Source organism: Prosopis cineraria, unplaced genomic scaffold, assembly GCF_029017545.1.
Source record: "Prosopis cineraria cultivar Desert tree isolate PC_DT_omini unplaced genomic scaffold, ASM2901754v1 PC12, whole genome shotgun sequence".
Lineage (NCBI taxonomy): Eukaryota > Viridiplantae > Streptophyta > Magnoliopsida > Fabales > Fabaceae > Prosopis > Prosopis cineraria.
In genome coordinates, this window is record NW_026555343.1 from 2,958,803 (window position 1) to 2,976,023 (window position 17,221).

At 30.9% G+C, this 17,221-nt stretch overlaps 1 protein-coding gene and 1 pseudogene across 1 annotated transcript; both read right to left on the minus strand.

Annotated features, from left to right (window-relative positions):
• Positions 1 to 438: 438 nt before the first annotated feature.
• Positions 439 to 2,661, minus strand: LOC129288908 (L-type lectin-domain containing receptor kinase IV.1-like). Its single transcript, XM_054925724.1, has one exon. It carries the CDS (start codon positions 2,610 to 2,612, stop codon positions 603 to 605), a length of 2,010 nt encoding a protein of 669 aa, XP_054781699.1. The 5' UTR covers positions 2,613 to 2,661; the 3' UTR covers positions 439 to 602.
• An 11,670-nt stretch (positions 2,662 to 14,331) lies between these two features.
• LOC129288968 (L-type lectin-domain containing receptor kinase IV.1-like) lies at positions 14,332 to 16,450 on the minus strand (annotated as a pseudogene).
• Between the last annotated feature and the right edge of the window lie 771 nt (positions 16,451 to 17,221).

The window sequence follows — 17,221 nt, forward strand, 5'->3', positions numbered from 1 at the left end:
CTTTATTAAGACTATGTGATGTTTTAAACAGTTATATGCAATTAAATTTGTGATTGGGGACTGTGTTAAACTTGTGCCCTCTTATTATAATCCGTCCTGTCTTATTTATAAAACAATTTCTCATTAGTCTTTACCTTTTGTAGTGAAACTAAAAGTCTCTTATTATTTTTTAATATAAGACTTTTTATAAAATTCATTCTAATATTTATAACTCATTTATAAGAATGCAACTTTAACCATTTCATTAGGGTGAGAAAAGAGTAATTATTTTTTAATTTGTTTTGTGTCTTAATTATTGTTTTAGTGCAACTTTAATCATTTATAAGATGTATTTAATTAGTTATTTAGGATTATTCTTTTTTCACTAAATTTGACAGTTTTGTCAAATACTTATCTATGTGAGTTCATTACATGACCAGAATTTATGGAGCCCCAATATCCAAAAAAAACCATAATATTTCCTTAATTATACTTTTCCACAAGGCATCTAATTTACCAATACCATAACAAACATACGTAATGCTAGTGCCCAACAAACACTAATGCATGTCCTTACTAAATAAACTACTTTATACTTTGGACACGTCTGACTCCTTACCAAATCAACGACCACCAGAGAGAACCGATTCAGGCATTGAACTACGAGAAAAACAGCCTCCCGTGCTAGAAGATGGAAAGGACATTCCGATGTCATCAAAATCTTTATGAATCCCAAATTTGAACTCAAAACAAGAAGGAGTTGAGATTATCAAAGACAAATCAGGCAAAGGCACATCCCTGTTCAAATACTGCATAACTTGACGCATGCTTGGCCTACTTAAAGGCTGAGAATTTGAACACAAAAGTCCAAGCTTCAACACCAATTCAACCTCCTCTGCTCTGTAATCTCTTCCTAAATTTTGATCTATTGCCTCAATGATCTCACCCCTCTTCCACAGCCCATGAACCCAATCCACCAAAATCACGCTCTCACCATCACTTCCTTGCTCAATAGGCCTTCTTCCACAAGCAACCTCGAGCAAAAACGCACCAAAAGCAAAAACATCAGTCTTTGTCGTCGCTTTCCCTGTTCTTGTGTTCTCCGGTGCAAGATACCCAAAAGTCCCGACCACATGTGTAGTTGCAGGATCACTCCCATGATCATATAACCTTGCTAGACCAAAATCTCCTAGCCTTCCATTGTGCTCTGAATCTAGCAAAACATTGCTTGCTTTTATGTCCCTGTGAACCACGACCTGCTCCCATTCTTCATGTAGATAACACAAACCTGAAGCTATGCCTTTGATGATTGTGAATCTTTGCATCCAATTTAGTGTCTCCTTGGGTTGGTTAAAGAGATATTTATCTAAACTTCCATTGGGCATGAAGTCATAGACTAAAAGGAGCTCACCTTTTCGCCTGCAATATCCCAAAAGAGATACGAGGTTTCGATGACGAACGCGACCGATACTCACAATTTCTGCTATGAATTCCTTCATTCCCTGTCGGGATTCGTGGGATACTTTCTTCACAGCAACCTCCATTGTCGAACCAGGCATTGTACCTTTATACACCTTTCCAAATCCACCACTTCCCAAAAGCTCTGTCTCCCCAAATTCTTTTGTGGCCAAGTAGAGATCTTTGTATTTAAACCTATGACCACCATAGTCTTCCTCCCACTTCTCCACAATCTCAGAAAACTTCCTTCTCTTGTTTATGTAATAAACTATAGATAAACTCGCCAAAATAATTAAACAGAGAAAAAACAAAGGTAACCCAATTAACAAAATCATAGATTGTTTTTTTCCTCCAAGTCGTGGTAGCTTTGGGAGTTCAGAGGTTACAAGGTTTTGAGCTTCCCCATTGACCTTGAAACTCCAACCAAGAACATAGTGAGAAGCTACGAGTGACCCTGTCGAAGATGAGAATCCGACATAACTAGGATTTTTTAGAATGTGAGAAAGATCTTGGGACAACATTAACAATGGTGTTTGGGGTTTGTTCAAGTTGATCGGAGCTAGTGTGACATTGATTTGCTTGTTGGCTCCATCATAATCCACCCACACCTGCATCGGAAGGCCACTGATGAGGCTCAAATTATGAAACTCCAACCCATTAACATAATATCCTACAGGAGCAGATTTTGTTGAGTTCAAGCCGTTAATATCAATTCCAACATGGTTATCATTGATATCCCCAAGCTCGTTGTTCTGAACAGGGTCAAACTCCACTGCGAGCACATGATTTTTGGGGTTGCCATTGTTGGTTCCATTGAAGAGGCCGAGGTATTGACTGCCCAGAGCACCTGGAAATGCTTTTGCTGGAGAAACTACAAGAGCTAATCCATGACCACTCAGAGTTGGATATTGAGGTCTAATGGCGAAAACGAAAGTGGTGGAGAAAGATGAAGTGTTTGAGAAACCTATTGGATTTGGGTAAAAAGCATGACACTTTTGCAGCCTGGTTTCATTGGTGAGTTGGAGGAGGCCATTGGAAGTGATGGAACAAAGACCGTCCATAGTTAAATTAGCAGACAGGAAGCCATTGTTAAAGGTGAAACTTGTATCTTCACCTCTCACTGGTACTATTGCTGTAACCAACAAAAACGCCAACGCCATAATCTTCACAAACATGAGTGGCCTCAAAGCAATATAATGTAATCTTTCGTTTTGTGTTCTCTGGTTTTTGTCGGCGGCCGTACGTTGAAGGGCAAGAAGCCAGGAACAATAATAGGTTGGTTGTTTAATGTGAGGAAAAATATCATCTAAGAACCCATGTAACATTTTAATATCGAACGATGATCCTAAATATATGGAATATCACTGCGCCCACTGACACATCTAAAAAGAAGATTTAGGGGGACCTAATTATGCTTATAGCGTTTTACAAGTCTCACTCTATTATAAACAGTCGTAAAGTATTTGATTATTCACAAGTTATCATATGTAATTAGCAGGTGAACATTTGTTCATGAACAGGTTAAAAAAACTTATAGACTTGGTTTATTGTAACTAAGGGTTTCAAGGGGTGCAGTGATATTATAAATTTTTAGGATACTTTTTTATATTAAAATTCTACAGGAGTTCTTAGATGATATTTTCACTTAATTTAATTATATAGTTAGCTACATTTTTGGCCTGAAAGTGAATGTTAGCTACTTGATTAACTACTAGTGATGTTAAAGTGAGTAATAGACACTAATGGTTCTTGAGTTAGGTTGCGATAATAATCATATTATTGTTTTAAAATTACATTCAATTTCATCAATAAAGTTACTACTCTATGTAGGGATGAAAATAGGTTAGGTCGAGTTAAGTTTTAGCTAAATACATTTGAATTTATGTGATAAATTAAAGATTTGAGTTTGATTTGAAGCTCGTATAAAGCTTTTCTCACGACTCAAGCTTGAGCTTACATAAAGTATATCTTAACCTAAAAGCCTACTTAAAAAAAAAAAACCTTTTAAATATATTTACTTAAGTAGGGGTCAGTGTTATGATAGATTTGGATATAATGAATGATTTAAGTTTACTCATTCAATGAGTGTCACGTGACACAACAACAACAATTCAATTTGACCAAATGACTATTAAAAATTTTGTCATATAATATTCAAAAAATATCAAATTTCAAATTTTAGGAGAGGACAAGAGGTAGAACCATAATGGGAAAGTTGGGTGGCCAAATTTAAATAAAAGTCATTTCAGATTTATTCTTTAATTTTTTTAATATCTAGAATAAAAACTTAATTGAATTTTTTTTACAATATAAAAGAAGTCATAAGATAAGAATCAATTAAAATTATATCATATTTAAAAGATTAAAAAATCAAAAATTAAGTCATAGATTTAATTTATACATATGATAGAAACTCTAAAAAACTACATGTTTGATGTACTGAAATCAATATTAATCAATAATATATACAAATTAAAGAATAAAAATGAATTCATTAAAGTAATTACTCAATTTTCATAATAATAATTTATTTAAGAAAAATGTGAACAATCTAGTGAAAAATAACATATATAGCATATAAATATTAAATTTCACTCTTTTTTATTGATAAAAAATAATATTCATCATGCATCAATAATAAAAGTATTTTTATATGTTGAAGTTTCACACACACATCCGATCTACATAATATATCGCACAACAACCCAGACACACATTTTTCCCTTCAATCATAATGGGAAAGATCTTGCTACAAGAGGGGAGGATCATAAGAATGTCAAGGAACATAATATACATTTTATGTCTATTTATTTGATTTTCAAATAAGAAATTAGAATTATAGATGGGTGTGCTGTTTTGTATAAATGCATTTGTGTGTGAGAGGGAAAGGGAATAGTGTTTTTTTAAAAAACAAAAAAAAAATGAAGGGATATATGGAGCCACTCAACCCCATACTGTCATACTCATACACAAACGCGAGCCACACACACTAAACGTTACACCAATGAAATGGCCATGGGGATAGCCCTTCCTCAACGTGCAAGTAGGCCTGCTCTTGTATGAAAAGTGTTTTGACCATGTAGATTATTTTAAATTTATAAAAACAATATATCTCAATAATTTTTAAATATTAATAAAATTTAATAATTATAATTGAGCTGTACACCCCAAACATATGTTTATGCATCATTGAAAGAATATGCCTCCACGTGATAGAGGCTGGTAATAATATCAAAACCAAATAGGCTGGTAATAATATATGATCATGACAAGAATCATATTGGCTATTGACTCGTCATGCATGGCGTGGCTGCTGGGCATTGGCATTTACAAGGGAAAATCACAATCAAGTACCCCTAAAAATAATTAATTACGTTACAAAATTAAATGATTCTGATATTACTCTATAAGATTAGAGAATCTAAATGTAATTAAAATTTATTATTAAAAGGTAAAATTACCTTTGATGTATTTTTATTGTAAAGGGCGAATTTAATTGTTGTTATAATGAGAATGAGATTTATTTTTTCTCTAATGAAGACTTATTCACTAGATTACAACAATAATTCTTTTATTAAATTAATATTTTGTAGTTGTTAATAATAGAATTAATTATTATTAGAATAAAAATGAAACTTTTTTCTTGAATGGATATTTGTTAAGTGAATCACAATACTTGTTTCTTGTAACACCATAGCTTTATTGACTAAAAAACTTAACTAAATACCATGGTCATAAAAAGATTAAACTAATTAAAATAATTACTATGGTAAAAAAATGTTAAAAGAAATTCTCAAATTTATTTTTAAAAGATAATCATGGTAGAAAAGAGTTGATTTAAATCTCAAAGAGCTATCATGTTCATGGAAAGATTCATCTAATAAATAGATACTTAAAAACTAACCTTGATAGAAAAGAATTAAACTAGTTAAAAATGGCTACCAAGGTTGTAAAAGTTTAAATTTAATATTTTTTTTATAAAGTATATGTGGTCTGTATTAAAGTCTCCAGACACACGTGTCACATTCCATAACAAATACTTAAATATTTGTTTTTTAGTAAAAGTCTCAATCCAAAAGTTTTATAATAAAATATTTAATCAACATAAATCAATCATCAATAAATAATAATAATTTAACAATTAATCCCGAATGAAAAACAAGTCCTAAACTAGTAGTTGATTATTCTACAAACTAAAATGAAACTTGGGGCTTAATTACTTTAGCTTCCAGTTGCTTCCCTTCGCTCTATATGCTTGCCTAAAAATGTTAAAGAAAGGGTTGAACACTAACTAATATCTCAGTAACCCAAAGTTTTACGATACATGTACAAACTAACAACTACACATAAATAATATTATATGCAAACATATAATTTCATCATCATTAAATTATGAACATAAAAATTTATGAGCCATCATTCATTATAGTTATATGTAACATATGATCATATGCAAGATACATAACCCCCTTGTTGCTCTATCCAACCTTATACTACTAACCGAAACCATAGGCTTATTCACAATTTGGCCCACGTATTGGACTGACTAAAGCATCTTTAAAGTTTAGGATATACCTTATCAAAAGTATAGAGCCCAAGCCAAACTATGACTCTTCTCATCAAAGAATACACTTAAGAGGTGTCATTGTCCCACATTTTCTGTAACACACCAAAATTTTTTTTTTAAATAATTTAACTCAACCATAGTTGGGTTACAACCACCCAACACATTTTTATATCAATAATTTTGATATAAAATATTTTATAATTGGCTTCAACTCACACACTATAACATTTCAGATAAATTTTTACCTCCCACATGCCATTAGGCTAAATCACATTTGTCCATCCTTATACTCCCAATAAGTAAACTAAATCATATTTATCCATCCTTATACTCCCAACAAGTAAAATAAGCAATTTAGTCAATTTTCAACACAAGCCAGTTATTTGGCCTTATAATCATGCCATTTAAACCAATCCAAAGTAAACCAAATATTAAAATTACAGTCATCTAAATTGTACCAAAAATAGAAATAGTTTGAAAAGCATGATTACATTTATATATTCATATAATTGACAATAAACAAAAAGCCCTAATATTGGCAATATAACACATTATAAATCATAAATTAAATACCCAAAAGAGACAGTGGATCTATACCACTAAGCCTCTGGGACTCCTCCACGTGTCACTCGTGGCTCTTCTCCTGAAAATTGTTAACCACATAATGAGACTCAAAAGTCCCAGTAACCAAAGCCAATTTATGATAGTGTATACAAACAGTTAAGTGTGTGCTTACTAAGTGAGAATTAAAAATAATATAATTCCAACAAATATAAGAAATATTATAATAAACACAAACAACCATCCTTATATCCCTCCATTAACCTCGAGCCGTAGCCCTCACTCGGTGCTAAATTACCCGGCCAAAGGTAGATTAGCCCGAGCCCTTACAAGCCACCTATTGAGCTCCAATAGGGGCGTACCACGTGGCACATAAATACAACAACAATAGCAAGTCTCCCAACACCTCCCACAATAATCAAACAAATTCATAATAATATTGCATAATTATACAATATTACAAAAATTCATAATTTTCTCAATAATCACCCAATTAACATGAAGTAACACTAATCACAAATTAAAAGCATGGTTATCTTGTGGCTTTTTCAATAAATTATTCCTTAAAATTTCTCTCTCACTACAATCTTCACCAGTAATACAATCTACAAATAACATATTATTTATAAATATTAGTTTCAATTTTTGAAACTAATAAAATAATTCTAATAATAGAATTAAAAATATAACATAATTTCTAATCTCAATCTTAATACAAATCTATAGTTAATACTATTAAGTAAAATTTTTAACTCCTTTTTTGATTATCAATAAACATTAATAATCTAAAAATCAACTTCTAAACTAATTTCTATTATCAAAATTTTCTTTTTATTTCATAAATTCGTACCTAAAATACCCAAAAATTAAAAATTGAGTCTCTAGCTTAGAATCATAATCCTATAACCATAATAATTCATTTCTCGTCCCAAATAATCATCTAAACCTCAATAAATCAACATATATTTTCAGATCTAGTTTAGAATTTGATCCATAAGCCACAGATTCAAAGATCATCAATAAATTTATACTTTAGAACATTTATTATACTACTGACAACCTCAAAAATCATATTTATTCAACATAAATTCATCCCTCTTCCAGATCTTAAATTTTCTACCACTACAAACTCAGAAACTAAAGAAGAAGGATGACTATGAAAAAATTTTAGAACACTTACTTAGTCTTGAAAAGCTTAAAATCACACCCTAAATATCCTATTAAAAATTCTTACCTTAAAACCCAGCACCGGTGAACTTGGCTCACAGATGCTCTCTCTGCCTCAGCTCACGCACGAAAGAAAGAATGAAGAAATGAAGCAACAGGTGAGTTTTTATAAAAATTCAGTGGGTCCCACACATTTTTTTATTCTTTTCTCTCTCTTCTTTCTCTCTTTCTTTATTATTATTATTTTACTATTCTTACTATTGAAGCAAACTTCTCTTTTTCTTCTTCTCTCTCTCTTTTTTTTTTTGCATACCTTTTTTTTATAATAATAATTTAATAATATATTTTTTTAATTAATTAATAATAATTTTTTTTAAAAAAAAATTAATTTAGAATTATATCCTAAGTTAGATTTAATGATCATTTTCTACTAATTTATTTACCTCTAAATATTTTTTTTTAAATTTCTATTAACCCAAATTAACTATTAAAATTTAAATTGGGACGTTACATTTTCCTTTTACAAATTTGGCCAAATAAGTATTGAGAAACAAGGCTCAACAAAAGCCAACCAATGTGTGCGTAGTGGAAGCAACCACGTGGTCACAATTATGTATACATATTAACATCCACATCCACATCATCTCCACAACTCATCATCAATGCATGATATGCAACCATCACGATGCATTAGAATAAGCTTTAAACCTCAAATACTCATGGCAATAATCACATGCATGCTTGACAAGATTAAAGTCATTCATACTTTTATATACATGTGTCATACTCATAATTAGACAAAATTATACTAGACATACTTTTATAAAACACCACAACAAACATAGTTGGCACACATATGAAAAAATGTCAAATTACCTATTCTTCTTAAACTTAAAAGTAATTGCACAGTAAGAATTTAATCCAAGCTATAAGCGCTCTCAGTAAGAGTCTATATAAGTCACATGTATATAAAAATATTAATATATAATTTAAAATTGTTAAAAGATTACTCTCAAAGCTACTTTAATATTACTCTAAGATCTTAAAATTATTTTAGAAAATCCAAAATTCTCTTTTAAATCTATATTAACTATTATAAACTAATTTCTCTATGTTTATAACTAACAAATTTTTCATACACTTCAAATCATTGATTTGTCTCAAATCATCTTTTTTTCCCCCTCAAACTTTATTCTAAGAGTCCTAAGATCTAATAAAAATTTCATGTTTATAGATTAAATATCCTAAAATCTCATAATAAATTTAGATATGTTATTAAAGAAATTTCTATCAATAGAAAGACCTAAAAAAAAATCTAATAGATCCTACTTTAGATTTTTTTTTCACTTTTTAAAATCTAAAAACTAAATAGATAGATAGACAAAATATAATATTTAGAATACTTAATTAATTTTGAAAAGATTAAAATCACCTTTGAATATCTGCTTATAAAACCTGAACATTAAAATTCTCTCCCTCTCCCTCTCCCTCTCCCTTGTGCGCCTGATCTCTCTTGCTGTCACTCAGTTTGCGCCGTGGAAACCAAAGTGCATTATGTGTGCATGCATGACTGCTAACCTATTATTATCTTATTAGGTCTCCTCAAATTGATTGGAATGGGCCATGGGCTCCCCCAATCTGTTCTTCCATTTATTTTTTGTTTTACAGAATATTATATTATAAATATTTATATATATATATATATATATATGTATGGCTTTTCCTCTCTTTTTTCCCATTTGTATTAATATTTTACATTTTAATTACTTGTGTGTGTATATATATATATTGACCCCAATATTTTATATGCTATAACTACTCTATATGTATATGTATTTATTATTTATTATTATTCTTATTTTTTTTGTAATTAACTTCTTTTAATTTATTCTATTTTGGCTAATATATATATATATATATTTATCTCTCTCTAAATTATTTTGCCTATTTTATAAATTTATAATCCTCAATATATTACTAATTTTGTATGCCTCGAAACTCCTTTTCAATGCCTCCAAATTCCTTTTCTATTCCTAAAAATTACTCATAATTATTTTATTATCCAAATATTAAAATTTAGGATGTTACATTCCTTTCTACACCATATCAATTTTTTAAAGTTGTTAATAAAGAAATTGGTTGTTGTTAAAATAGAAATGTGACTTGTTTTTTTTTTTTCGAATGGGGACTTATTCACCAAATCACATTACTTATTCCTCTCCACCATTAAGTTGATTGTTTAGAGTTGTTAATAAGAGAATTTATTGTTATTAAAATGTGAAACTTGTTTTTTTTCCAAATGAAGAGTTGTTGTTAAAAAAGTATATAATATACACATGAAAGGTATTTTTATCTTTTCACAGCAAAGATAGGTACTTTGATCCTGTAGCATAATTAATTATCTCTAGAGGTCCTTAATTGTGATTTTCCCCATTTTCAATGTCATAAATCTCAAAGTGGGAAAATTATCCTAAAAGATCAAAAGAAATATTATAAAATGCCTTAAATATTGTAATTATTTGAAAGACTATAAATCAAAACTTAATCGATTGCAAAAATACTGAATTGCCCTTCTAAAAGAAAATATCATTGTATATATTCTCCAATATTTAATGGCTGTAAGATATCAAATTTACTGATTCATAACTAGTTTTCGCAGTGCCTGATCAAGAATTCACAAATGCTCAATTGGTCTCCCAGTAAAAAAAAAAAAAAAAAGTACATTCTCCGGCCTACTTTTCTTTTTAGCCTTTACTGAGCACAGAGAAGCAGCATGTGAGCCATTTTTTTTTTTAAAAAAAAGGACTCAATTTTCTTTGTAATTATCAGATAGCGTGAGGAGACCACGAACAATTAAGGGGAGATAATTGTTTAACCTCTATCCAAATAAGCTTACATGTGAGAACACATAAAAACAGGGCCAGATATGTTACTATCTTTATTCCAAATTATTAAAAAAAAATTAAAATAAGGTTACACATTCTAATACAGCTTAATAGTGACATTTTATAAACTTTTTTTAAAAAATAAAAATATAAAATTTTAAAAATACCTTCATTTAATATAATTTTAAATCCACACACCTAATCATTACCATTCTCTTTCAATTTAAAGGATAATATTGAAAAAATATTATTAATGAAATTTTACTTTTATCAAATTATTTTATTTTTTGGAATGACGAAATATCTTTAAAATTATCTTATAATTTGGGACGGAAAGAGTCTGTGCTTAATATCAAAACAATACTAATTGCTTAAAATGTCAATTAATTATTTCCATTAATTAATGATAATCCACATAATTATTAAATTTAACAAATTTAATCTAACAATGGGATGATTAAATATGATTTTGAGATCTTTATCCTCTGCCCTGGCTTAGGCCCCCAAAAAATCTGAACTTGGATGGGAGAGGTTGAGTTTGTGCTATATATTTTGCTTGAGGGCAATTTGGGATTTTTAAACTAAATTTACATTTGGAATTTTGTTTTTTCTTAAGGTGTTTTATAACAAATATGATGTCCCCTTTGGTCATTTAGCATAATTTTTTCCATTTGATTTCGAGTGCCAGTAGCTCCACGGAACTCAGATTAAGGCGTGAGTAAGGTTCCTACCTATGATATGATGTTGCTGACATACTCAACACTACGTACAGGATCAAAGAATCTGGTCCCAGAACGCAGCTCACCCTCATGTCCACGGCATTCGAGGATCTTTCGATATGGACGGTCACGATTTCATCTGATCAAAACAAAAATCACTCATGAATAACCGCCATTGTACAACTACTTTAATTTCCACCATTTAACGTACTCCTTTTTAATTTAGCTAAATTAAGAAAATTAAGTTAAATGCCGCACCAAAAAAAGAGAAAAAAGAACAAGCTTTAATGATGTGTGGGTCGGCAATATAAATTGAACAATGTTATTATTAACTAATTTTTTAATAATATTATTAGCTAATAAGAGTCGTTTAATAATTTTTATTTCTTTTCTTTAAAAATATAAAACATATTTAATTAAATTTCATCCTAATAAAATAGTTATCTATTTTCAAACTAATTCTATCTTTTCATATTTATCTCTATTAAATACTCTATAATAAATATAAAGTCTCTATCAATATGAGCACTTTTAAAAAAAGTAATGATTACACCTTAAAAGATTAAAAATACTTTATATTTTTGAATATTCAACTCCTTAAAAAATGTCTTATATTTTTTAACAGAAGGAATATAAGTATTCTCTTCAATCTTCCTTAACCCTCTTTATAAAAGACTCAAAACGGTCCATTTCATTTTTTTCATCGATGTTTCTCCCATAATTTTCTTTGTACATACATGTCCAAATTATATTAAATAATTTTCTATCCATCTTTCTCTTAATAAGTGCTAGTATCAACATTCTTATTTTATTATTTTAATTTTATACTCTCGTTATCTTTTTAAAGTTAAATACTCATCGTCGTATAATATAGTTGTTCTTATAACATTTTCATGAAACTTTCGTTTTATATCTAAGTCCTTTCACCAAAAACACGCCAACTAATTTTCGGCCAGGCCGTGCGAGCTAAGAAGAGACTGGATTAAAGTGTATATAAGGCTTTTATTACACGCATTGGGCCCTATCACAATCACAAGTGTGTGATTTGGTAAAATTGAACTCTTGCATTGATTAGGATCAAGTTAATTTGACTACAAAAATACTGAAGTACATCGGTAATACATGGGTAAATAGTAATCACATATTAATCTAACTAAACTAACTTAAATAATGCTATTGAAAATAACAATTATTTAATTACATTTAACAAGTCCCTTAAAAGAAATTAATTTCCTACACGTTAGCTTCAATATGCCGGTAATAACCTGACGCGACGAGCCAGTTCGGGAAATTGTTGGAATAGAGCACACAGTAATTCAGATACACACGAAAGCAGAGTTTCTACTTTTTGTGCGGATGGTTGAAGGGAAAGGTTGTTTTGGTTCGACCACAGATTCATTATGAAAGTAAGATTCTTGACTGTTTTCCTCAAAAATAAATAAATAAATAAATAAATTCTTCACTTGTACTCTCTCCGGTCCACATTATAAGACCGTTTCTAGAAGATATACTCGGTCTGCATTATAAGTCATTGACAATTGAGAACTTCCTATTTCAAAATGAAATTCTAAAAGTGCCCATCTAATTTACTCCATCTTCATTTAGCTGGCTTGCTCTCTCTCTCTCACTCGGTCTTTCAACTTTTTCTCTCACCATCCACTTTTTCTGTATAGTATTATGAGAGAGAATTATTTAAAAAATAATATTATATTATTTGAATTATTTTTTGGTTTTTTATTTGAAGGTTAGTTTTAAAATTTCATTTATAGTTATTTTTTATATTGTTGTTGTATTGGCATTGGTAAGGTTAGTAGATATGACTTATAAATAGAATTGGAGGAAGTAAAAATTAAAAGAATTAATATTGAATTGGACCATCTAAATTAAATCTGTATTATTTAAATTGATGATAAAGTAGATTTATTAATATTTTATATTTTATATTTTAATAAATATATAATAAAATATAAAAATAAAAATGATAAATCTGATCTGTTCAAATTTGTCGAGATTGCTAATCAGCTAATAAGTATCGAAACTGGACCCTTCCACGGCCTGGGTCAAGATCCCATGCCATTTTACCCAATTTTTATTAAGAACCAGAACAACAAAATTAGAGATCCTAGGCATAAAAAAATATTTTGTGGTCCAGTCTTGAAAATTAACTTGTTAATTTTAAGACGCAATTATTGTTCTAAATGGAATTATGACTACTGAAAACTAGAAGATATATCGTTTATTTATTAAAAATATTTTTGCAACTTACTTGAAGTAATTAAATAGCCCACTTAAAACTGGATTTACTTAAGTATTAATTAACTCAGTTGTTATTCTGAACTAAATTCATGCATGATTACCGAAAACCAGAACCTAAGTTGGAAATATTTCGTCCGTTACTGGAGAATAGATCACAAATTTCTATAACAAATTCCTCATAACTTTCCCGGCATTACATTGGCGTAGCATATGTATTTTGAAACAAATTCATGGCTTTACAATCACTTGGAATAGCATGTCGTCTACTAAAAACAGTATTTTATACTTCTTCCTCCGTTCTTATATATAAGGTGTTTTTAACCGAATCTCACATATTAATAAAAGTTTGTTATTTAGTTAAACTTACATAAAAACACAATAATTTTTTAATTTTATCCTTAATAATGTCATAATTAATATTATGATAATGGTGGAAAAAATATACATTTAATGATCTATTTCATTTTTCAAAAGAAGGGTAAACTTGTCTAATTATTCAAAAAAATCATCACCATCCCTTATATTTTAGGACAAAATAAGCTTTTAAAAAACATCTTATATTTAAGGAGAGAGGGAGTATAACTTACCAAAAAAAAAAGTCCTACTTGGTTAAGTATAAGATAGTATTAGGTCATTAGTATAAATAGGCTTGCATCTTGATGAGTAATATTGAAGAGTGGCTTATTTTAGATTTTTATCGCACATCGGTCTTCCAAGCAGAAAATCAGGGCACTCCATATTTTCCTCATATTCCAATAACCATAAACTCACTTCTAGAACGAAACTTGCATATAGCGTGTACAGCTAACAAATCAAAACATGAAACTAAGGGAAAATTAGGGAACTCTTCCAAATTAAACATTACACAGCCTAACCAAAAGTATATGAACTCAACTACTGTACATTTTAAAGGAAATCAACGACCTCCAGAGAGGATCGATTCAGGTATTGAAGTGCGAGAGAAATAGCCATCGATACTGGAAGATGGAAAGGACATGTCAATGTCATCAAACCCTTTGTGACCTCCACTTGTGAATCCAGAACAAGGAGACGAGATTAGCACTGGCAAATCAGGCAAAGGAACTTCCATATTCAAATACTGCACAACTTGACGCATGCTTGGCCTATCTCCTGCAATAGAATTTGAACACATAAGCCCTAGTTTCAACACTAATTCTACCTCCTCTGCATTGTACTCCGTTCCTAAATTTTGATCCTTAGCCTCAATAATCTGACCCCTCTTCCATAACCCATAAACTCTATCCACCAAAATAAATTGCTTGTGTTCTCCGGTGCAAGGTATCCCAAGGTTCCGACCACATGTGTGGTCGCAGGATCACTCCCATGATCATATAATCTTGCAAGACCAAAATCTCCTAACCTCCCATTCAACTCCGAATCTAACAATACATTGCTTGCTTTTATGTCTCTGTGAACCACGACTTGCTCCCATTCTTCATGCAAATAGCACAATCCCAAAGCCACGCCCTTGATGATTCTAAATCTTTGCGTCCAATTTAGGGTCGCTTTGGGTTGGTTATAGAGATATTTATCTAAGCTTCCATTTGGCATAAAGTCATACACCAAAAGAAGCTCACTTTTTCGCCTACAATATCCCAAAAGAGACACGAGGTTTCGATGTCGAAGATGACCGATGCTCACTATTTCTGCTATGAATTCCCTCATGCCTTGTCGGGATTCATGGGATACTTTCTTCACAGCAACCTCAATTTTCGAACCTGGAATTATCCCTTTGTACACACTACCAAAACCACCACCGCCCAGAAGCTCTTTCTCTTTGAATCCCTTTGTGGCGATGTAGAGATCTTTGTATTTGAATCTGTGAGGACCATAGTCTTGCTCCCAATCCTCAACAATCTCAGAAAACTTCTTTTTCCAATTTATGTAATAAACTATAGATAAAATTACAAGAACAATGAAAGAAAGTGAAAGGAGAGGTGACCCAATTAGCAAAATCATAGATTGTCCGTTTCCTCCAAGTCGTGGAAGCTTTTGGAGTTTTGAGGTATCAAGGTTTTGAGCATTCCCATTGACCTTGAAACTCCAACCAAGAACATAATGAGAAGCTGTGACTGATCCAGTTGAAGAGGAGAATCCGACGTAACTGGGATTAATTAGAATGTCAGAAAGATCACGGGACAACGTTAACAATGGAGTTTCCGGCTTGTTAACATTCAATGGAGCTAGAGTGACAATGATTTGCTTGTTGGCTCCATCATAGTCCACCCATACCTGCATGGCAAGGCCACTGATGAGGGTCAAATTGCGAAACTGAAACCCGTTAAAATAGTAGCCTGCGGGCGCAGATGTTGTTGAGTTCAAGCCATCAATATCAATTCCAACATGGTTATCATTGATATCCTCAAACTCGATGTTCTGGACAGGGTCGAATTCCACTGCTAGCACATGGTTTTCAGAGTCGCCATTGTTGGTTCCGTTGAAGAGGCCTAGGTACTGACTGGCTAAAGAACTTGGAAATGCTTTTGTTGGAGAAATCACAAAAGCTATCCCATGACCACTCAGAGTTGGATATTCAGGTCTAATGGCGAAAACGAAAGTGGTAGAGAAAGAAAAAGTGTTTGTGAAAACTATCGGATTGGGATAAAAAGCATGACCCTTTTGCATCCTAGTTTCATTGGTGAGCTGCAGGAGGCCATTGGAAGTGATGAAAGAAATACCAGCCATGGTTAAATTGGCAGATTGGAACCCATCATTAAAGATGAAACTCGTATCTGCACTGCTCACTTGTACCATTGTTGTCACCAACAACAGCACCGAGGCCATAAGCTTCACAGACATAGCTGTCTGAAAGTCAATGTCTTCTTTTAATTCCTCTATTATCTGTATCTTTATCAAATATATATACACACACAAAACGATCACGGTTTTTCCTTTTTATTGCCGGTCATTGAACGGCAAGACAAATAGGTGGTACATGGTTGGTTGCCGTAACTAGTTGGCTTCTTGACTAATTGCAATTTTCAACGGTCGCAACTGAAGGGATAAGATTTTTCGTAATCACAGTCATGTATTTGGAGAAAAAGTGTCACAAATGAGTATGACTGTTTCTAGAATCCACTGGCGGAGCTATGCGAGGGGGGCCCACATGGGGCAAATTACATAAATAGAATGTAAAAATCGCAATTACACACCATAGAATTTTGAACCCTCTAAATTTAATAAAAAATATTTGAATTTAAAAACTTCTTAAAGAAATAATATTTTAACTCATATTCTATAAATTTAAATTGAAAAAATTATACTCATTAGACATATTATTAAAAATGAATCAAAAGTTATTTATTTTATAATAAAATCTAAGCATAACAAATTAAAGCCGTCTATAATAGTTTTCTTTCTCTTTTTTTCAAATTAAACAGTATATCAACTTTTTCAACATATTTTTTTTGCCTAAAGAAATCAATATATTTTTTTTTCAAATAAAAATATACATAATTTTACATATTTTATTATATTTTTATTTAATGTAATTATTTTTAAAATTATTATAATATTTTTAAAATTATTAATTTTTAAATTGAGGTGTCTCGCACCCTCTAATTCTGGATTCTAGATCTGCCACAAGAATCCACGTTTGCAGTACAAAA